This window comes from Rhododendron vialii, chromosome 1a (genome assembly GCF_030253575.1).
Source record: "Rhododendron vialii isolate Sample 1 chromosome 1a, ASM3025357v1".
NCBI classification, from domain to species: domain Eukaryota; kingdom Viridiplantae; phylum Streptophyta; class Magnoliopsida; order Ericales; family Ericaceae; genus Rhododendron; species Rhododendron vialii.
In genome coordinates, this window is record NC_080557.1 from 13,498,003 (window position 1) to 13,521,376 (window position 23,374).

Genomic DNA, 23,374 nt, shown 5'->3' on the forward strand with positions numbered 1-23,374 from the left:
TCACTGCCCCAAGGGGTATTTTGGTAATGTGTGGAGTTGAGGTGAATATAAATTTGACACATGAGGGGGTGTCAAAAATACCAAACAAACACCGGATACAGGGCAGCCGGATTTCCATATTTGGGTGAAATCTATATCACCTCCTTTATACTACTGCCAAATAGGCCGTAAAGGTCCAACCAATCAATAGTGCAACCGGTATCAAAATATGTAGCAAACAATAGTCACTTTAGAGTTATAATGCCCCATGAAAAAAAGAAAGAGATGGCGATCATTTTAACCCGGTAATTATTTTACATTGGTTATGGAAAAATCGAGTAGGTTTACAACCAATTCTTAATTAGCTTTACCTGTATGCTAGACCAGACTTACCCACAGCTAAAAACACAAAATAGAAAGAAAAAAAAACAAAAAAAAGAGGAGGAGAGAGAGAAGGCAAGAGAACGATAGTAGTAGAAGAGTGGAATGTTTTACTTGAGTGTAAAGTGGTCAAGTTTCGTAAAGGATCGTGACCACCAACAAAAATGCTGCCGTGGCCATTTTGAAAAGTTGTGTTAGTCTTTGAATAAAAGGAGGATATACTAGTACTTTCGGACTAATTTCTTTTACATTTTTGTGCATCAATTTTGTGAACTGTGTTCCGACCATTTAATTTGTATATGATTTTATAAGCATGAAGTCATGAACTACATTTTCTGTCTCTGTCCTCAAAAAAGAAAGGTTGAATGTCTAATCATCTGAGAGTTTACAGCGGCCAACCCGAAAAAAACCTTGGATTTATTGTTACAAAATCGTTTACGATTCAGCTACATTTGCTGACCACTTGCCCATGTGCACTGAACAACGGAGATTTACTCTGCAAATGCATGTGCACTGAACAACTGAGATTTACTCCTCAAATGCATTCATGACACATTCCATGATACTCAAAATATGATCACCACATGTGCTCAACAAAATACCAATCTTACACAAATTGCAATGCCCCTTGGGGGACATCCGATAAAATTGGGACGAATTGCAATTCTCTCGTTTAAAGATGAGACCAATTTTATAGTATCTAGTAGAGCCGGGAAAATACATTCATCCTCATTCTCCAAGCTAGAGGAAATCATCAGTATCACCAGCCTACGGTGCAAACCTACATCAGCATATGCATCTCTGCCAACTTCTGAAAAACGAATCAAAGATAATCCAGCACCTATACTACACATGCTAATTAACTGGAGTGCTGCCCTCCCCCCCCCCCCCCCCAACAAAAAAAAAAAAACCTAATTAGTGAGCTTTCTGCAGCAGCAGCATTTCGAACAAGAAAGTAACACTGGATTACAAGAATGAACCTACTCCATAAAACTCGAGCAAACATGCATCTTTTATGGACCCAGCAGAAGCAACTCAGCATAATTACGAACCACGTGCAGAGTCTTCAAATGCTCAACCACTTCCCCCATGCTTGGGCGTTCATCATCCATCTGCACACACTTCATTGCTAGCTTTGCGAGTTTAAGTCCATCATCAGTATCATAACCTGCTTCAGTTCTAAAGCTTCTGTGAACAAGACTAAGAATTCTTGATTGCTCATAAAAAGATCTCGACTTTACTGTGTCGTAAATGTCTTGGGCTACTCTGTAAAGAAAATTAGGGACAGTGCTGTTTTCCCGACAACCTATCCCATCAACAGCACATTTACACAAAAGCTCTAGGAGTACCACGCCGAAAGTAAAGACATCGGTTCTATCAGTCCAGACACCTACAAAGAATATTCTCAATGATTTTCACTAAGAAAATAATAAATGAACAAAGATGCTAACATGATGTGCAAAACAATTTCTCAAGAGAGGAGATGCAGTTGCTTAAAAGATGGAACAAGAAGAAGCTCCGTTTGCAAAGAACATTTTCTCTATCGGCTCACAAGCCATGAAGTACCATCAGATTAAAGTATCCAATAAATGCTATCTTAAGAGCCCAGTAGGGCCACATAATCCGGCAACTGCCTAAGGTTTTCATTTCATTTGCAAATTTGCTTTTGCAAACAATTACATGCACTCCTACAGAACGCAACAATTTTCTATTTTTCAAACCTTCACAATCCAATCTATGGTCTCCACATAGTTCTCAGACCACACTGGTTTCTCCAAGGTGAGGATACGTCAAACCTCGCACCAGAGAAATTATGTAACTCAAACTCCTTGAATCTAGGATGACCATTAAAGCTAGGAGGCCAGGCAGCAGCCGCAGCCGCAGCACCCAAATTCATGTTAACCCATGCTCAATAAAATAAATTGAGAAAAAGACAAGACTATGGAATGGAGACGGACAAGAATCACAAAAATGAAGGATTAAAGGGGGGAAAATGCAGTAGAACTATGGCCCTGAACTGAAGCTTAAACCTAGAAGCCTAGGTAGTAGTTAATGTTACCCCAGGAAAGTCAAGCTTAGCACCACAAGTAGAAATGGCGTCAACAACGTTTTCTAAGCTATGGTCGGAGGTCTATATTTTACGCCTTTCAAATATTGATAAAAGTTGTGTTGAACATAACTATCAAGAAGAGCATGGAATGTGAAAAAATATGCTGATTTAACAATCATCTTTCATCCTACCCTTCCTTTCTGTTTCATCTTTCCTCATTTTTCACTCAGTGAAGATTGAAGAACGTGTAGTTACAATAACTTCTACACTTTGGCAAACAAAACTAATACACACTCCGTCCTATATTGTTGGTCAAGATTCTATTTTGGGTTGTCCCAAAACATTAGTCCTCGTTGCAAAGTCAAAAAGAAGAAAAGTACTAAGATTTTCACAAACTAACCCTCATTCATAAAGAGAGAGAACTGAAAGAAGAGAATAGGGTAATGATGAAAATCTAATAAAGCTTTCTGAGAAGTTGAGTTTGCATATTTACCTGACATCTTAAGAACTGGATCGGTGTAGCCATAAGCTCCAAAAGGATATAAGGGTAAACCTCGATCCTTCATACCAATCATCCCACCAGTTAGCATACCGAACTCAAACAAGACAGGGTTCAAGTCCTACGAATATAAAAATTACATGAAAGTAAGGTGCCAAAGCCAATACGAAGTTTAAATGCCAAAAGGCAGTAATAGAAGAAAGACACCACATCAACCTGATCAACCATTATATGAGTGGCAGAAAAGTTCCGAACCAAATACTGAGGTGTCTGGCCATGCAAAGATTCGAGCAGACGTGCAAGTTGAAATATTAACTTGATCCTATCCATCCATGTAAAAGTCCCTGAAAATGTACATATTGTTAGTGGAAAAAATAGTAGTATAATTACACGTCAATAATAACAACAGCCATAGCCTACAATACTTAGAGCTTATGGGGAAGACATAGCAAGAATACTGACCACAAAAATACAACACAGCTCCCCACAATGGAAGAGGAGGCAATTCAAGCGGTTTCTTCTCTAAAACCATCGAAAACTACACCCATAATTGGTTTAGCATTGTGTTCAAGAAAAACTACACTCGGAAAGCAAACAATACCTTCAGCTATGAAATTGCGTACAGTATCCAACGACTTGAGACCATAAACAACACCGAAATGATCTTCATCATGTAAGTAACCCATCAACTTTGCCAAGTTCGGATGGCTAGATATACTAGGATAGGTTAGAAACGTGATTTCATCCTGCGGGGCGAATCATTTGCCAATTAAGAACCTTCCATAAGAGAAACAAAAGTTACCAATATGAGTTAAAAGGTCATTTCAGCCACTTACCCAAAATCTGAACACATTATGAGCAACTGCAGGCTTATGGATTACTTCTCCTATCATCTTCACCGTGTCTGCCCAAATCTTCACCGTTACATCTTGTTCTTGCATCTCATTCCAACCTTGTGGAATCTTTCCCCTGTAAACTTTGCAAAATTGGGTCCTTCCAATTACATTTCTTACATCAAAATTATCCGTGAGCAGTTGCAAATCCTCATAGGCGAATTGTTTTGGATAATCCCCCAGTTCCATGTCCAAATCCATCCCTAGACAAGTTCAGCACATAGAGTAAAAGAGTAGATGAAGATCATTGAATCCTAATAACACATTTCAATCATAATTCCATGGTATATTGGTATCAAGAAGGCAGTAAATATAACTTAGTATCATAAAGAGAATCAGAAATGAAAAGGAAGTACTGGTTGTTTGGCTGAGTGGGAGGAAGAAGGGATGATTTAAAAAACTTTTGAATTACACCCTTGCAGAACTAATAACCAAAATGGCAAAATCTAAAGGTTAAAGGAGGGATTTCAATGCCAAAATAGAAGAGGGAACTTCTATCGTACCAATTTTGCCAAAAAGTGTGCGGAATGTAAAACCATAGGCCCCCAACCCAACCAACACCCCCAGATCCTCCTTTACCAATTACCATGTCCATGTACACTCATCAACCTTGCGACAAATGGGACCTTTCTCTCTCTTCCCTCTTCATTTCCCGTATCCTTCCTTCATACCAAACAATCATGAATGATCCTATTTCAGTAACTTCAAAGTTGCGGCTAAAAACATTGTGGCGTCAGTTTCTCCAGACCTTTTATTTATAGTTAAAAGTTGCATGATCTTAATTTCTCAAGTCGTCTGATGTCAGATCAGGTAAAACAACTCAATGTGATAGAGGCTGCCCAATGAAACAACAAACCATGGTGCAAGATCAGCAGCTCAATAGTCAGAACAACAAGAATTTAACCGTAATACCATTATAAGTATTGCAACCGCAATTGGAGACATGGGTAAGATGGAAGGTCAAGAAGTTTCTAAACCATCAAAAACTTCCGTAGCTTGCCCATCAATTTCAGCAAGAACCTGTCCAGTTGTTCTAAGACTTGTAATTAGAAAACAAAAAATACATCTTGCACAATTCAAATAATTGCTTGTTTAAGACATAGTACGCACACGCCTTCAGGTACAGAATCTCCAGACGTATTACTGAAGAACCTTAAACCGCCTAGTTATTTTTGTGGTAACTTAATTCATTGAAACACAAGCAAAGGGGAATTCCTATTAGTCTTTTAACAATTTCAAGATTAATGAATTTTTTTTTGCTGTTCAAAAAAAAAAAAAAAAAAGAGCAAAGGGGCATTCCACAGAAATTTCACAACAACCAACCAAAAACAAACAAACCAAAGCTAGTCATCCCAAAACAGGTAAAATGAAGCACAGACTGAAGGAAACACTTTAGAAGAAATGTTCCAATCTAGACACGCGAGTCTAAACCGCCAATGTTATTTTGTCCTCCCGTACAAAATTATATATATCGCACGCAAGAAAATACATGATCGGAAATGGCTAGTCCTTCCCCGAAGAGAAAGTATTAACGAAAACCTAAAAGATTTCACCCATAATCCCACACATAAAAGACGATATATGCAGATGGAGATGTAAGATCGGGCAATCAAACGAACAATTCGAGAAATCAACACTATACGTAAAATAGCCGAATCGAATGCTACATATTTCATGAAATGAGAGAGAGGGAGAGAGAGAGAGGGAGAGACCGCAGCGGAATTGAATGTCGTTCCCAGCCCTAACCAGGTACGCGTTTCTTTCTGTTCTCAGCTGTTCGATTTTTCCGGTTTTATAGGGGATATGATTCTTTGGGGAGATGAAGCGCCTGTTTGGGAGAAGGATATGAAGGGGATATAGGATGCAAATGTTAATTGGCCCGGATATACATATCTTAGAAATCTTATCCGAATTAGAACATTACCAATATACCCCTTTGGGCCAATCTTTGGTTTAGTATGCATTATGGGTTTACTAGCGAATGTCCGTGACTCAAGCACTGACCTGCCTAATTTTGCCTTAATTGATATGAATTACCAATTCCTACTCTACGAATGAAATTTAACTCCATCAAAGTTCATTTTTAAGCTATGCAAATAAAAATAAACTTTTCATGAAATCTAACTGCACAACTTAATCTTACGCATTGTCCGCACCTAACCAATCTAAGTCTGCTCCATAAAAGGGTATCACATCAAACGCAACCCAACAAATAAGAATTTGTATAACTCACCAAAAGTTAGATATGCATGAACCACAACCTGGAAATCAGGATCACACATAACCACAGTGGGAAAAGAATAGAGAATCGACCAAATGGACATAAATCCTGAAAAAATAAAATCTAAAACTCAAAAGAATTTGAAATCGAAAAACCTACCAAGGAAAAATAAAATTTGAGCTGAGATTTAATTATAGCAGAGAGAGAGAGGAGAGAGTATGTGTGTGTGTATGTGACAACATATTTTTTAGTCCCCAACAATTGTGTCCATACCTGAAAGCATGACACAACATGTTTTCAACAAATGAACCTCTGCCTAAAGACACTTATTAAAAAGTATTAACCTAATATAAAAATTTCTTGCACTATCTATATTATAAAACAGAACGGTTTTTATCTACCCATACGAACATGAACACCTCTACAGCCATCCGATCGCCTCTAATTAAGATCTTAGTCATCCAATTATTTTTCCTTTGATAGTATACAAGAGAATCTTTCTCCTTTGATAATATGCACGATAATTTGGTTTCCAAACTGTGATTGCCTTTTAATTTTTCATTCACACTATAAACCTACAATAATGTTTCTCTTCCTATATTTCCTTTTCTTCCTTTTTTTTTTCCCGCCAATCTTCTATATTATAAAATAGAGCGATTTTTGTTTACCCATACAAACAAAAGCACGTCTTTAGCCGTTGGATCGAAATTCCAATAGATTACAGTCATTGGATTGAATCATTGATTCCAACTTGCTAACAAGTCTCACGTCTGTCTACCTGTTTCAACCTGTTTTCAATAAGTTACAGTCGTTTCTGTCTTCCGTCTTCCTCTCTCTTCTCACCTCTCTCCCTCCATTGTTGCGGTCTTTATATCGATCTCTCCCTCCCATAACCCACTCTTTGGCCCACTACAAAACATTCAACACCCACCAACTCATCCAACGTTTCGGATTGGAGCCCCCCTCAATTTGTCGCCGATTGATTGCCTCAATCTCTGTACACATCTTCTCCATATCCTCGAAAAAATTAATTTGGTTTTCTCTCTCTGGTAAGAATTCCCCCATCCTCAATTTCACACTAGACTAGGGTTTTCCTAAATTGTTGTTTAATCTTCAAAACAAAGAAAAAAAACAACGAAAGAAATACCATTACCAGGCTTGGTGTTTTCAATTGTTGTTTAATCCATGAAAAAGTTTAATGTATTGAAGTTTCAGCTTTTGATTGGTTTATTGAAGTATGAGTTAGTGTATAGAAATTTTAGCCTTTGATTGGTGTATTGATCGATGTGTTAATTCTAGAATTTCAATAAAACAATTATCAAGCTTGGTAGTATATGGGTTCTTCATGTCATGGCCTGTATATAGCCAATTTATATAGCTTGGAGGTATATGGGTTCTTAATGTCTGAATCCTGACAAAAAAATTCCAGTTCTTCATGTCATGGTCTCTTGGTTTATACATTAAAAGTTTTGATATAGATTTTACTCTTTTTTGTCCGGAAGGTTGAAGCAATGGCTAAGGAAAGACAAAAGGGAACGGTAGTAGTCTAGCAGATAAGGGAAAGAAAAAGATAACCGTTGTAGAGAAGGGAAAAGAAAATTAATATCCAGTGGTATTTGATAAATAAAAAAAATCAAAAAAGAAACATGTTTCCATAAGAGAGAGAGAGAGACGGGGGGGGGGGGGGGTTGTGTGTGTGTAATGATCAATTTACTTCAGTTGTTTCAAAAAAAAGTGTCGCGCCATGCCTTTAGACTTTGTTTAGAATGCGTTGCGCCGTGCCTTTAGACTTTGTTTAGAATGCGTTGCGCCGTGCCTTCAGGCACGGGTATCCACTAGTATATATATACACACACACACACACACACACTAGCGAATGCTCGTGCCTGAAGGCACGGCTCGAGCATTCAGCACACGCAAATTAAAACTGAACAACAAATTTAACCAACTAAGACGCATAGAACAAACTCAAATGCATAAATCTTGATCAAATCAAAAAACACCATCCAAAATACTGATGAAAATAAAAAATGATATACATTAATGAAAATGCGTGCCTCAATGAGACATCTAAAAAGAGAACATGAAACATGTCAAGACTAAAAATCTTCAAGCATATTGATCCTTTTGAGCTTCTAGACTTGTCGATCACAATCCTAAAAAAGAATGATATGTCAACAGAACCTTAGTTAGTACGCCAAGTCATTTGTTTAAGGGATGTTATATTATAGATGTTTAGTACACCAACTTAAACATATATAATATGCCCATCTTAAATCCCCAAAAAAAAAAAAACAACAAATCTCAGTTGTCATCTCAATCTTAACGCAGGACCAAAAAAATCGACCAGACCAAAATTAGTTCCCGAACCAATTTCTTGTGCTATCCTCAGAAAGAAAATTGTGGGAAAATAGTGTGGAAAAATAATAAACGATTTTACTAATTTCTGGAAATTACAACATGAACATGAATTGCAAGATTACAGAATATGAAATTGTAACGCCCTGATTTTTCAGAAGCAATATAAAATAATTTCTCAAGAAAACTTTGCTAAATAAATATAATTTTCCAAAATAAAGGTTTAGCTATTACAATCTCAAGACAAATTTACTGATTCAAAATACATTAACTTCAGAGCTAATTCTAGGTTTGATACGAATCCCAAGCATACTCGATCTCCGTTCTTGATATTCTTTCTGTGTTGAACTGCACCATCATTGAATCCCCTCTATTGAATCCTGCGCCCTCTGGCAAATTGATCGCCGATGCAACCGATTTACCAGGATACAGACATATCCGTGAGTGATAAATCACCCAGTAGAATAATCCAACCCAACTACCCATCTCGCTTTACAGCTAGCAAGCAAAATATAATAATGATGCGAGGAAGTAAAACAGAGAGTTTTCACAGTTTATTACTATTCATTAACCCTGCGTGAAATCTAAGATCTCATCCATGAGATCTCTTCCTCCCATGAATTCATTTAAGACCATAGCAGGGGGCACGATTACCCTTTGGAACTTCCCATGGCGTACCATACGTTAAGGTCACCATAATAACATCACCGGGCCCCTCAGGTAACCCATTTCAATCAAGGCCCAACTAGTAACCCTCACCATTTCAATGGTCCAAATTAAATCCACAATTTCACAACTCCAACACTTTACTATTTATTCGTTAACTTAGCATCGCCTATGTGAACTCTACTCACATACCACCCCATGTCTCTAGGATCCAATCTAGCATTCAAATAAAGTATAGGCGCAAGACACAATTAATCAATAATAATTAAAATAATTAATAAGCAATGCAATCACACAACTTTTTATGAATGGGCCGTTGCCCTTAGTCTTGTATGGCCGAGATGTTAATGAAGCAAGAAACTTTTATTTTAATAAAAGTTTTAAGGGAAATAAATAAATAAATAAAATTTAGGCTTGCATTAATTATTTTTTTAAGAAATTAGATTGATTAATAACTAATTATATACGTTAAATGGGCAAAAGCATTAGAAAAATTATCATGACCTTAATAAGAGTCCTAAAGGTCCTACACAACATGTTCGAGTGTCAAAAGTTGGGTCTGGAAGATCGCGGGATTATTTTAAATAAAGATAATAACGAAAGTTGCCGAAAGTAAAATAAATAGATAATAAATAATCTAATAAATAAAATATGTTGAGGTTAACAACGTTTCATCTTAGGGATGTAAGAGTCTAAAAAAAATTACTCGGGCATTAATAACATGGTTTATAAGGTCGTAAATATTTTTCGATTGGAAAACTTGAAAGATAACTAATAAATAATTAAATTAAAAAAAATATGATATTAACAAGGTATGATCTTTGAGGCTCGAGGAGTTTTAGGAAAAATAGTTTGAGTGTCAAAACATGGTTCGGGGGTTGAAAAATCATTTTCGGAACGATTTTTTTAAAAAAGGCGTGAGTTTGCGGCAACAAGGTTTGACCTCGGTCAACCTTGCGGTGGAAGCATCCACCGCAACAAATTACTGGACTTTGCGGCCCGAAGGTTACGGCCGCAAGGTCTATACGTAGTTTTGAAATTTTTTTGTTTTCTCCACGGTTTAAATGCATGGGACCCCATGGGACTATGAGTTAGGCTTAAAAACACTTAAATAAACTTGGAGAAGAGTTGGATAGGATTATAATACCTCAATAAGATAGAATTGATTCACAAACCGAAACTTGAATTTTGGGGAAGATGACTTCGGTTTTGGCTATGGAGGAACCTTGGGACCGAATTGAATATTGTTTGGTGATGCTTTGGAGTGTAGGAGGTGATTTGTATGGTTGAATTGGGTTCCGGTTGGGCGTAGATACAAAACCCACTTTTCTCTCTCTCACTTTCTCTCTCTAGAACTCCATTGATTGGAGCTCCAATTTGCCCATGGTTTTCTCTCATTTCTGACTCGGAGGAGCGTGGGTGGAATGGTGGTATGTTCATGGTCAATGGGGAGAGGTTTTTATAGGCAAATTTTGGATAGAAAAGATAAGATCACATTAATGGAAGTTGGGTTCTTTAGAACTTGGTATGGACGAATTGGGGCTGAATTTAGGGTTAGAGAGGGAGCAAGAGGTGGATAAGAACGAATTAAGATTGGATTTTTCCTTGGTGATGAAGGATTTTTTTGGTTTTTGCAAGGGGAAATGAATGTGATTTTCTTGGTGGAAAAGAAATGGAGAAAGAGTGAGCTATGGGAGAGAGGGGGATTGTGCAGGAGAGGGTGAGACAGAAGAGTGAGGTACGGGAGAGAGTGAGGTGAGGGAGTGAGGTGCATGCATGCTATATGCATGCATGTGGTATAAATGCATGCATATATGTATTTTAGAAAGAAAAAAAAAGTACTAAGAAAGTAATTCTAATAATATTATTATTAATGCTATTATTATTATTTTTAAAAATAGGGTTAAAAATCCGGGTCGTTACAGAAATGTAGACATAAACTGTAAAAGAGAATTAACAATTTCAAACCGAGACCCGTTTTGTTCAACGGTGCCCTTAAGACAAATTCGCCGCCTCACCGGTGCTGGAGGTTGTGTCGGTGTTCGTCTCCCAGGGGTGACTCGGTTACCACTTAGCCACCGGAGCACCGCCACAGACTGCCCGTTGAACCAACTTATGTCTATACTCTCTTTCTCGAAAGAACAATTGTATTACAGAAGAAGTAGTAGAGATGCTTTGGATTGTTTTCGGTTTGTTGAAACCGAAGGTAGAGGTCCCCTTTTATAGATGAAGGAGGAGCTTCTGCCATCAATACGACAATGAATACAATATTCGTGGAGGAGCCTATACAATCAATAGGGGAATTGATTCCGCAATTCAATTCTGGAATAAAACTGATACAGTTATTATTCCCGAAATTGAATACACAATCGTGGGTAATAACTCTGGGTAATCAACCCAGCTTTGACCATCCAACCGTACACTGTTGTTGGTCCGAAACACACTTTGAGAGACAATTTCTCATTCATCTCTCAATGAAATTTGTTCATTTTTTCACCGATTTAAACTCCTTAGCAAGGAGTATCTAAAATCCACTTGGGCCCACCTCCTATACAATCAATAGGGGAATTGATTCCGCAATTCAATTCTGGAATAAAACTGATACAGTTATTATTCCCGAAATTGAATACACAATCGTGGGTAATAACTTTGGATAATCAACCCAGCTTTGACCATCCAACCCTACACTGTTGTTGGTCCGAAACACACTTTGAGAGACAATTTCTCATTCATCTCTCAATGAAATTTGTTCATTCTTTCACCGATTTAAACTCCTTAGCAAGGAGTATCTAAAATCCACTTGGGCCCACCTCCTATACAATCAATAGGGGAATTGATTCCGCAATTCAATTCTGGAATAAACTGATACAGTTATTATTCCCGAAATTGAATACACAATCGTGGGTAATAACTCTGGGTAATCAACCCAGCTTTGACCATCCAACCGTGCACTGTTGTTGGTCCGAAACACACTTTGAGAGAAAATTTCTCATTCATCTTTCAATGAAATTTGTTCATTCTTTCACCGATTTAAACTCCTTAGCAAGGAGTATCTAAAATCCACTTGGGCCCACCTCGCGCGGTGTGGATCCCACCAAATTCTTTTTGGTTAAAATTCTATTTTTTCCAACAAAAATCATAATTAAAATCAATGTCATGCACAAAACAATGGTATAAATTGTACAATGAACTCTTAGGTGCCTATGATCCTCTTTGTAGAAAATCTACCGGACGTATCTACTGTCTACATACATGATAGCGCTAATGAAATTTATTTCATCAAATTTACCCTCAACGCAATGATGTCGAACTAACACGATGTGTTTTTTTTTTTTGACGTTCCATTTCTCGCTGTTCTATAAGAAGGGCCGGCTGTCATTGTTGTGCCATTTATAGGATCAAAACATCTCATGATTCATCCTGCAAATGGACAGACACAATAAATTTAACTAAGCATGAGAACATGTGAGTTATCTTCTAGTAGAGATTAAATTATTTACACCGAGAGTGTAAACATTTATTTTCTTCAAATCAATTACATTGTGCCACAACGTCATGTTCTATTAATTGGGACCGCTGTTTTGACGATATGACGCAATGTAATTGGTTTGGAGGAAACAAATGTTTGCACCGCAGGTGTATATAATTTATTATCCTTCCAGTAATGAGCTAGAATTCTCGTTATGAAATTTTCTTTAAAAATGAATCCACCACTTCTTCCACGTTTTGATGAAACTTGATCCTTATAACTCTGAGGATAACTCCCAACTGATGCACCTTTTAAATATCATTGGCATGAAAGCTTCTTTGTTTGTCATTATTTTTTATTTAGTTTTACAGCAGATCACAAATTTAGTGAGAATAGTAGTAAAAATGTCAGCTCTAAATTAATTACGTGATTAGTCTTATTTGTTTTCTTGCATGTCCAAATTAATGATTTTATTGGTCTGTTGCATTTTATATTTTAAGAGTTCGATACATGCAAGTTTCTTCCCAAAAAATCAAACAAACAATTAGGCTTCCAACTAAATCCATCGAGACCAATGCAAATGTTAAGAAACAATAATAGATAATTAAAACAATCGTTAATCATCGGTACCATTTTCTCATGAATTGAAACCCAAAATGAACCAAAAGTCATTTTCATAAAACAAAAAAAAAAAAAAGAAGAAGAAAAGTTGAAGGAATTAGCAATACAATATGCAATAATTTAATTTGTGCTTACCACTAAAGTCGTAGATGTGCCATGGTGCCACTTTCAGGATCAAAACTCCACGGAACAAAAGTTGATCAAAACCACATCATCAAAACCGAAAGTGGAAAAAATAAAGCTATCAAATAAAGTGGAAAAAATAGCCATTGATGACCAAATGTAGCCTGCTCAAAACCATTACACACCCACCAAGTCAAATAGTTTTTGAAAAAAATAAAAAATTTGTTTTGAAATAAACTGTTTTTGCCAAAAAAAAATTTGGGAAAAACAGTTTTAATAAAAAAAGAGTTTTTGCAAAAAAATAAAAAAGAGTTTTTGCAAAAAAAATAAAAAATATTTTTCTTAAAAACATATTGAAAATGGAAGAGAGAGAAGATTTTTGTGTAATGTTGATGTACTTGATTGAGGAAATATGAGAACAATTAAATTTGGTTATTGGCAAAAAGTTGTTAGTTTTAATTATCCAGGGGTCAAAATTTGATGAGTTGCTAAGAGGTTACTAAATTTGGTCATTTCAATATGAGCTCCTTTTTGAGCAAATGTTACAAACTTTAACAATCTTTTGATTTGATTATACCACTGTGGATGCTCTTATAGAAATTAAGTTGTCAATTTCTGTCGGTCAAAGGGATAAAGGAGACTGATCTAATTGGAAAGTCGTTATTGATGGGCAGGACGATGTCATAGTCCTGTATTCAGGGAATCTGATGCAGGACATAATGTTGTGATTACAATTGCAACAAATGTGTGATTGATTGGTAATAGATGGAAGGTCCTTAGAATTTTTCTTTTTTATTTTAGTAATATGTTTTGTCATAATCTTAGGCAGATTTAGACTTTTGATTGCTTTACTTTTTGGTTAAGATCTTAGTAGTTTACTTATTCTTGTAAGGCATAAGGCCAAGGCACTTCTTTTTCCATCTTCAATAATATTCCTCTTCAGAATTATTCCTCGTCCTGGTGGATTCCAGTCCCGTGGACTCGGGAGTTAAAGAACTTAGAACTCGCTTCCGATCCTTGTCAGAAACTATGTATTGCTGTCACAATGAAGAGAACGTGTGTTCTTTATGTTAGAATTTTTACAGTTACAAGCTCTATTTTCTTGCTCCAATCCATGGCATGTGAAATAAACTTAAAACCTAAGCTCATACCTGTGAGAGACGAAGACGCCATAGATGAGTGATTCTGATCTCTAGATGGCCGAAGAAGATCAAGCCTCTTAAAGGCACCTGGTATTTCCCAGAGAGGAGTAGCTACTCCCTTCCCTCTTTTCTCAACAGCCGTGTGTCAATGTGCTAGGCACACAAATATATGTATGAGGATGGGAGTAGAGGATGGGAGTAGGATCTTCTCTAGTACTTATAAAATGGCTCAGCCCATTATGAGTCCAAATTAATCATATAGCACCATGCTCACACTTAACAAAATACATACTAAAAATTAGGTACATCAAAATGACCCATCACAAAATGGTGATCACTAACAAAATGGGTTTAAACAAATACTCCGATAAATTTGATAGTCGAACTAATCCGAAACCTTTCAACATAAATGAATATGCTAGTCCACAAAATTGGAATAAATCTAACACTTTAGGCTATGATAGCATGGAAAGAAATAGCTAAGCTAAACGACTCTTAATTCAAGAGGAAATCTGTATTTTTCCTTCATTACCTAATATATGGAAGACCTGGAGCTGCTATCCAAAAGAATCAATCATATCCCAAAGCCACAGTCAAACAATCGGATCCCAAAAACATAGTCAACCAATCAGATCACAAATTTTTAGCTTCAGACTCCCAAATTATTGAAATCATATCCGTTCACTTGACTTTAATTGAACACTGAGGTCCCGTCACTTGCGTTTGAGAAAGAGACAAGGTGACATCACATTGAAGTGGATAGTTTGGACTTAAACTATGAATTCCTCGCCCTAGTGTACACATAACAGGTTGGCTCTTGTTATTTGGAACTCCTTGACAACTAGTATGTAGTTATGTTTTCAGTACCTTGCATCTTATGTTTCATATTGGCGCATTTATTAGATGAAGGATAACTACTCTAACCATATTCATCTGGCTTGTTGCAGGCAAAATTTTTGACAGTATTGGTAATCATACCGTTGACATTGGATTTTTTGGTTCATGACTTTGTTCTCATGCCTTTTTTGGAAAGGTAATCATTGTGACACTATGGATTCTCGTACCAACTGAAAAGAAAAACACAAACGCGCACGGCTGCATGCCGCACAAAAAAAAACGATGAAGACGACCAAAACCGTATCATTGTTTTTGTCTAATTGTCACACTGGTGTGTTTGATTCTATGTAGTATGGACACAGATATGGACTTAGATATGGAAACGGATACGGACACAGGACACGGAATTTCTAAAAAAATGCAGACACGGACACATCAAAAATAAATAAATAAATAATATTTATTGTATACCAGTGAAAATATAATTAGGTGTATAAGCTTAGAGCTTCGATATTTACAAGCAAGCAACATATATACATCGTAAAACATAATATTTATGCTTAATTATATGAAGCAACTACACATTTACCCCGCAAAATTTTAAAAAATCGCATATTTAACTCTTGGCATGTCCCATACGTTTTTTGCTATGTCCCCCACTTGTCCCCGTATCACGCCGGCCTCTAGGCGTGTCGGTGCTCTTTGATTTTGTTAAAATGGTGCTTTCCTTGACAAAAGTTTCGTTGTTTTGAATGAACAACATAGTTACAGTAAACAGCTATGCACATGGAGACGGACTTGTGAGTTTTTAAAAGATGGGGATACAGACACGGTAGGAGACATAACAAAATAAATAAATAAATAAATAGTATTTGTTTTATATCGGTGGAAATATAGTTAAATGTACAAGTATGAAGCTTCAATATACTCCCTCCGTCCCATAATATTTGTCCCGTCCGCAAAACGGAGACGTAAAAATAATACAATTTTTGTAAGAAAAGTTGAAAAAAAATTCAACAATTTACTAGATCTTAACGAATTCTTTTAACTTATGAAAAAAATTTAAATTTTTTCTTGAAAGAAATACATTATTTTATAGTCCTCATTTTATGGACCGGATAAATATTATGGGAGGGAGGGAGTATACGAATAAGTATTATATATTGATCATATTAAACTTTTAACACAAATTATTTGTACTAATTCACATTTACCCCCCATTTTTTTTAAAAATAGCATATTTAACCATTGTTATGTCCCCATATATGTCCTTCTCATGTGCCCGCTGTATTCCTCACGTGTCCCCCCAAAAATGAAGGAGAGCGTATTTGGATTGACCCGAGAACCCAATAAAGAGATGAACGGATCCCCAACCCCACAATTGGGGATCGGTTGATTTCTTTGTTGATCATCTACTCTCTCGAATTTTCTCGATTTAGTACACATGGATCCTTCGCTAGCTCTTGCCGGCGGTAAAAATGGTGGCAAGGACGCTGCCACTTCTCGTTGTAACGGTTCCAGGACGGTGTGGGCCAGGGCAGTGGCTCTCATGCCACCATCTCTTCTTCTGACATCATGTCCATGTTTGTGCCTACATCAGGCAGTCGAGAACCACTTGGATGAGTAGGACGAGGTCTTGAAGACACTTCAGGAAGATGTTCTCAAGCTCCAGATGGCAGTCCAGGCCCACTCGGGTGCGTCTCACTGACACCGTTATCGGACCACATCCCCCCGATGCGGCGAACATGAGCGTAGGCATAGGATTCAGGCCAAGGAATGTCTAGGCGACGCCACTTAGTTATCCTGCTGAATTAGTTTAGATAGTGTAATAAGAGTGATTGTTTACTACATATTTGTAAATCGACATGCAATTCCTTTGCATTTTCACTCATCGTCTCTTTGATAAGTTGTACTCGAGGTGTATTTGTCTGCTAATTGAGTTGAGTTTGCTCGAAATAATTAATTTACAATTATGGATCAGATGATGTTAATGGCTTGAGCAGGTATGTAAAGACTGTACCACTTGCAGCAGAGATACTTGACCTGACGACATCAAAAGCTGGAATTGGTTAAGGAAATAAAACTAGAAAAAGCAAGATACCGGCTTGAGGTAGAAATTGGCAAATCTCCTCCTATTTCTGATGAGGAGCTTTGGTTGGAGTTTCGACATAAAGTGTAAGATTAAACAATCTTTGGTACTCTTTTCTTTATATATTTTTTCCCCTCAGTATCTCCTGTTCATAAGGTTGATGTTGCTATGTGAATTGAACTACTTACGGATGTAAACTGCTTCATTTAACCACCTTTCTAAGGAATGGGCATAATTAGCTACCTGAAGCACGTTTTGACGAAAATATAGGAAACCTGTTATGCTTCCACTAACAAACAGACCGCATGTAAACTCAACCAAATAATCATATAATAAGACTCATCCTAGTCTAAAAATATGTTTATACATGATTGTACTGGTCCCAAATGAGTTTGGCTTGAGATTCACATATTTCGCAATTGGAATGCTTCCATAGATTTTGTTTTGTCTCCTCTTGTGTCTGCTGCACACTGGGAGTCCATTTGCTTAACAGTACAAAGAAAAAAGAAAATTCTAGGCACACGTCCATCTTTGCAACTTCTCTCACAAGTGATGGAGGGAGAGCAGGTAGAATGAATGTGTCCAGGGCATTGGCCAAGAAAAAAGCTCCCTATTTGCGATGTCACTCTTTCCATAGGTCAGACCACTACCTTAATAAATTTGTAACCTGCCATTATGTTGGTAACTCATACCACTATTGTAATGGTGCATATTATCCAAATGTTGCCAGGGAGTAGATGTTACTCATATCTCCACCAACAACGTCAACATCAGGTAAACCATTTGATTTCCCCCAACCTGCTCATATTTAAAAATTTCCATTCTTTATTGGGTCTTGGTTAGTATTATTCTTAACATACTTAGGTAGATTATATGGGATGGACGTACAGGACTTTTTCCAACGTTTTTTAGTAGGATTGGAGGGTGAGATTTAGTCCAGACCAACTATCATAATACCTCATTGGGGGAGAATAAAATTGCGGTTGAAGAGAATCAAATGAAAGGGGTTCATAAAAATTCTTGTAGAATCAAGAATGAACTTTTCGATTTGTACATGGATATCCTTAAAATAATCGTAGGTGTTTCAAACTTACCATTTGTGTAATGCAATAGATACAAAGTCTCCATGAATAGGAGACCTTGTTTCGTGGTATATGCCAATCCTATTGAACAGGTGCGGAACCACGATTTTTGTGTAGTGGGTCATGAAAGAAAACTCTCTTAACTTATTTAACTGGGTCATGAGAGAAAACTTTAGAAATTTGAAGGAAAAAAGGGCTTTATGTGTAGCAATGAGGGATTTGTGAATCAGTTGGGTCAGGCCGTCTGGTGACGTGCCAGGTCTCTGCCCATCTCATCGAGTTTACATTGAAGTTGGGGGGACAAACAAACAAAGGTAGTACCTTACTCCAATCTAATCCAAACATCTTACTACCAAACATTGCCTTGACATTTGATTATGGTCAACTTATGAGTGGAATCCCAGATGGGTTGTTGGAGCGATGTTCCTAAACTGGATGTTATTGCTATACTATGGTGTGGACCGACTGGTTTAAGTATTTAGTTTGACTGCTGAATGGGATTGATGATGGCACTTCCTATTTGCTGAGCTCTGCTGGCCGAGTTCTTCTTTTTTTGTTTCTTAGAGACAAATACATGAGCACTTGAAGCTTTATGTTCGTGAGGTAGTATGCTTGTAACATGGTTTGCAAATTGCAATTAGCCTTTAGATGGTCTTCATGGGTTTCTGCGCCCAAGCAGTGGTTCGGTATTATTAACTCGTGTTTCTATATGCATATTTATTACTGGGTTTATCTCCGGGGAAAAGCTTTTTTGTGGCTTTTCCACTCTCATCTTTCTTATTGGTTCTGTAATGTGGTTGTTGATGTTACTCTGATGGGTATTACTCCTGTCGTGTTTCAGCCTGCAATTCAATTTGATCCATTCATAATGGAAAAACTTGTGAATCCTAACAACATCCTATGAGGGAGATACAAGTAGTGGTTAATTCAGTGTCTATGTATCTAGATGTATATATTGAAACTTGAAATAAAATTTAGGAAGTTGGACTATTTTGTGCATCAGCAGACAGTGGGAGAAAAATCTTTGTATCTCATTGCTTTAAGTTCTCTGTTATAGTCATTTCATGGAAACGGGCAACTTATGATACAGGCACGGAAGGAAATTCCATTATAGCGGTTCAAATAGACACTTTATGGATAGGTTGTTGAATGCTAATCTGGAAAGAGTTTAAGATGTTAATTGATTAGATCTGGTGGTTAAAGTGCACGAGTTTACTCTTCTAGGATGGGATTCAAACCTTTTCCTGATTTCTCAAATAGGATTGTATGGTCACATATAGGATACAACAGAGACAAAAAAGGACTGCCGACGAGGGCATGGGCGAAGCCCCACTTATCTGTGTGGGTTCAAATGAATCCTCTGGGATCCTGTGATGTTCTTTTTACGGATATGAAGGTACTATATTAAGAAACTTGGGGAGCTTCTATAAAATGACCTCAGAGAAATTGTAGAAGAAACCTGAATAGTCAGGTCAATTTAACGAGTGGGCAAGGATTCCAAAATTGCTAATGCAAACTAAGCCGACAATAACTACATTTTATGTGCTGTGGATTGGGATTCTGTTTGAACATGAGTTAGAAATGTTAAGTTTCTTGAGCCACTTCCCCTGGAAAAGTAATTTTCTTTCATCTGGGTTCTTATCTGGTTCACCAGATTGAAGCTGCAAAATTGGAAAAGAAGGGGAACCAGATAAGAACCCAGCTTTTCCATCCCCCTGGGTTCTCGTGTCAACCTTTTCTGCTGCTGATATGAGGTTTTGAGAATAGACAGAAGACCTGCAATTCGCGAGGTTTGCGAAATATACAAGAACCAGAATTTTGTTAATCTTAGTCATAGATTAAAAGTGTTTCAATAAATGTGATGAGCTCAATCAGGAAAAGTATGAGAAGTAGAAAAGCGCCTGTCTCATTGAAGAAATGTAGCTTTAATATCTCATACTACGTGCTACAAGAATGGCTCTCTGGAGAGGTAATCTATTCATCAGCAAAAAAAGATGTGATACCTTACTCAAAAGCTTGATATGTTTCTTGATTCGAGTGGCAGAACTTTATCTATTTTAATAGGATTCCAGACTAGTTGACGGTGGGATTGGTCTCTGGATCAGTCGGTCCTTTGAGCCGGACACCAAGTTACCACAAAAGAATATGGTTTTCTTTTTTGTAGTAAAATGTGAGAAAGAACGTAGAAATGGAGTATCTTTCAATACTCATTATAAAATTTCCCCATTGAGAACATACTAAAATGAGATGGAGCAATATGTACTGAATAGTATTCTTCACACGAGACCTATAAGAGAAGTAATATGTAATCATTCTTAAGCATATAACTACTTTTATCATTTCGGGAAAATGCAGTTATGCAGGAAAATGATGCCTTGCTTTGTTGGCTAAATAAAACCATCAATTATGAACTCGGCCATATTGCGTGTATGTCTAGCAGTATCATTGACTCTGTAGTTTATAAGCTCTTAGAGTCATGCTCTTCGTATTGTCGAGAAAATGTTGGTATCATTCTAATCTCGTATTAGAATTTGTTCTACAAAATGCTTAGAAACTTCCCTTTTCTGCGTAAACCTGTGGCACATGATGGTTGGTTTTACTCATGTTTCAGAAGGAAAAATCATCCGCATCGCAATTACTTTTTGGTGGAAGTGTCACCTGTTAAGTGTGTTTCATTGCACTTTTTTTTCATTTCCATATCACTATCCCAGGCTGTCGTAGCCTCCTCTGGTCCTCCCCATACATTCAATGGCTATTGTTTTCCCTGGGCTTTCTCATAAGTGATGCTGCAACATTTTTTCGAAGTATCTCTAATATTTTCAAATGAACTTGAAGCCTGATTTTGATTTGCATAAAATGCTTCCGGGGAACACAGAAGTTGCAAGCGAAGGTTTGAATTACGTGCATATGCATAGCTTATGTCCTAAGTGCAGAATTATTCCGGTAAAACAGCCTTTTCATCATTATTGAGCTTCGATATGATGCAGAGCTTTTAGAGCACAAATAGTCGATGGATGTTTTATGCATAGGTTCACATTAGAAACTCTAGTAATGAAAAGTGCTCTAGTTTTTCTCTGATTTGTAGATCAAAAAGATGAACAAGCTTATCATTGATAGTGACACAAACTTTTCCATCATTTTGCAGGTATGTTGCGGTCGGGAATGAACCCTTCTTGACAACATACAACGGGAGCTTTCTCACAACAACATTTCCCGCTCTCCAAAACATCCAATCTGCCCTAATAAAGGCCGGTCTTAGCAGTCGGGTCGAGGTGACATGCCCACTTAATGCTGATGTTTATTTGAGCTCAACCGGCGTTCCTTCCGGTGGCGACTTCCGAGCTGACATTCACGATCTCATGATTGCCATTGTCAAGTTCTTGAGCGACAACGGCGCTCCTTTCACCGTCAACATCTATCCATTCATAAGCCTCTACATGGATGCCAACTTCCCAGGGGAGTATGCCTTCTTCGACGGTAATGCGTCACCTATAACTGATGGCGGGATGAACTACTACAACATGTTTGACGCGAATCATGATACCCTTGTGTGGGCCCTGCAGAAGAACGGGTTTGGAAACTTGCCCACAATTGTCGGAGAAATCAGGTGGCCTACCGATGGTGATGTAAATGCCAACCCTACCTACGCCCAAAGGTTCAACCAAGGATTCATGTCCCATTTATCGGGCGGGAAAGGAACACCAATGGGACCTGGACCCATTGATGCGTACATGTTTAGCTTAATTGACGAGGACGCAAAGAGCATCCAACCGGGAAATTTCAAACGTCACTGGGGGATATTCGCGTATGACGGATCACCAAAATATCCGCTAAACCTAGGTACAACAAATTCAAACGCTTTGGTACCTGCAAAAAATGTGCAGTATCTAGAGAAGAAGTGGTGTGTCATGAAGCCGTCGGCAAAACTTGACGATCCACAAGTGGCCCCCAGCGTAAGCTACGTCTGTTCGCTTGCTGATTGTACGGAGCTAGGGTACGGGACCACGTGCGGAAATCTTGACACTCGCGGGAACATTTCATACGCGTTCAGCAAGGCGAGGCGTGCAAGTTCCCCAACCTCTCCATGGTAACGAAAACAGACCCAAGTCCACAGAATGGGAATTGCAAATTCGGGATTATGATCCAGCCGTACTACGGCGGCGCTGAGAGGAGATTCGGGCGTATTGGAAGAACATGGGGATTGGCAGCAGCAAGCTCCATTTTCATGTTGTGGACAATGTTGTAATCTCATTTTTTATTTTCTCAAACTGTCTCATTTGCTTCTCTTTAGGAGTAGGCTTTTCAGAAACTGGTGTGGAATTGGTGAAAGATTGATGATTGCCGGAAGCATGCATGATTTGGTGATCAGTTTTGCAGTCTAGGCAAACAATTCATACCATGGGTAGTTTGCAGGATGTAATGTTATGTTGTAATGAAATGGTGTATTATGCATGATTGATGCCTGATGGAGTTATTGGGTGGTACGGGCCTTTTTGATTCGCATTTTTAAATTTCTTTTTCTTTTTTTTTTCCCTTGTAAATAAGCAGTCGGTGCAAATCATGAATTAAAAATCGATCGAACGTTTTGTTTTCAATTGTCCTTGTAAATAAGCAGTCGGTGCAAATCATGAATTCAAAATCGATCGAACGTTTTGTTTTCAATTGCTTATTTGCTGATTTTGTGTGTTGGTTTTCATTATATATCCTAGAAAACTAAACCATAACTGTGTTGGTTTCTTTAGGTGTCAATGACTGAGATGACTGCTATTCTCAGGGATGTGCTGCTAATCAGGTGAAGGAACTCCGTCCGACACAGATTAACCAACTCACTTGTACCGACTTGGGCTGCATTGTATCAGAGAGAACAACAGGGGAGTGAAGAAGAAGAAGAAGAAGAAGAGGAGGGTCATTATAATGCCACAGGACTTCCGTTTGGTGCAAAAAACTTACTACCTCCGTCTCTC

General features: G+C 37.7%; 2 protein-coding genes across 2 annotated transcripts in view; one reads left to right on the top strand and one right to left on the bottom strand.

The window, feature by feature from the left end:
* Window positions 1–1,008: 1,008 nt before the first annotated feature.
* Window positions 1,009–23,374, bottom strand: part of LOC131336512 (probable serine/threonine-protein kinase PBL11) — a 61,510-nt gene continuing 39,144 nt past the window's right edge. Inside the window, exons 2-7 of the mRNA XM_058372388.1 lie at window positions 5,515–5,630; window positions 3,746–4,005; window positions 3,511–3,655; window positions 3,126–3,253; window positions 2,904–3,030; window positions 1,009–1,750 (exon numbers count right to left, since the gene is read on the bottom strand). Of these exons, the coding sequence (XP_058228371.1) occupies window positions 1,374–1,750; window positions 2,904–3,030; window positions 3,126–3,253; window positions 3,511–3,655; window positions 3,746–4,003 (1,035 nt within the window). The 5' untranslated portion in view covers window positions 4,004–4,005; window positions 5,515–5,630 and the 3' untranslated portion in view covers window positions 1,009–1,373. The remainder of the gene's footprint in view (window positions 1,751–2,903; window positions 3,031–3,125; window positions 3,254–3,510; window positions 3,656–3,745; window positions 4,006–5,514; window positions 5,631–23,374) is intronic.
* On the top strand, window positions 18,303–22,894 carry LOC131336504 (glucan endo-1,3-beta-glucosidase 6-like). Its single transcript, XM_058372378.1, has 2 exons — window positions 18,303–19,806; window positions 21,556–22,894. Exon 2 carries the CDS (start codon window positions 21,770–21,772, stop codon window positions 22,499–22,501), a length of 732 nt encoding a protein of 243 aa, XP_058228361.1. The 5' UTR covers window positions 18,303–19,806; window positions 21,556–21,769; the 3' UTR covers window positions 22,502–22,894.

Coding starts and splice junctions, on each gene's coding strand:
- LOC131336504 (XM_058372378.1), top strand. CDS start 21,770: ATGATTGCCATTGTCAAGTTCTTGAGCGACAACGGCGCTCCTTTCACC.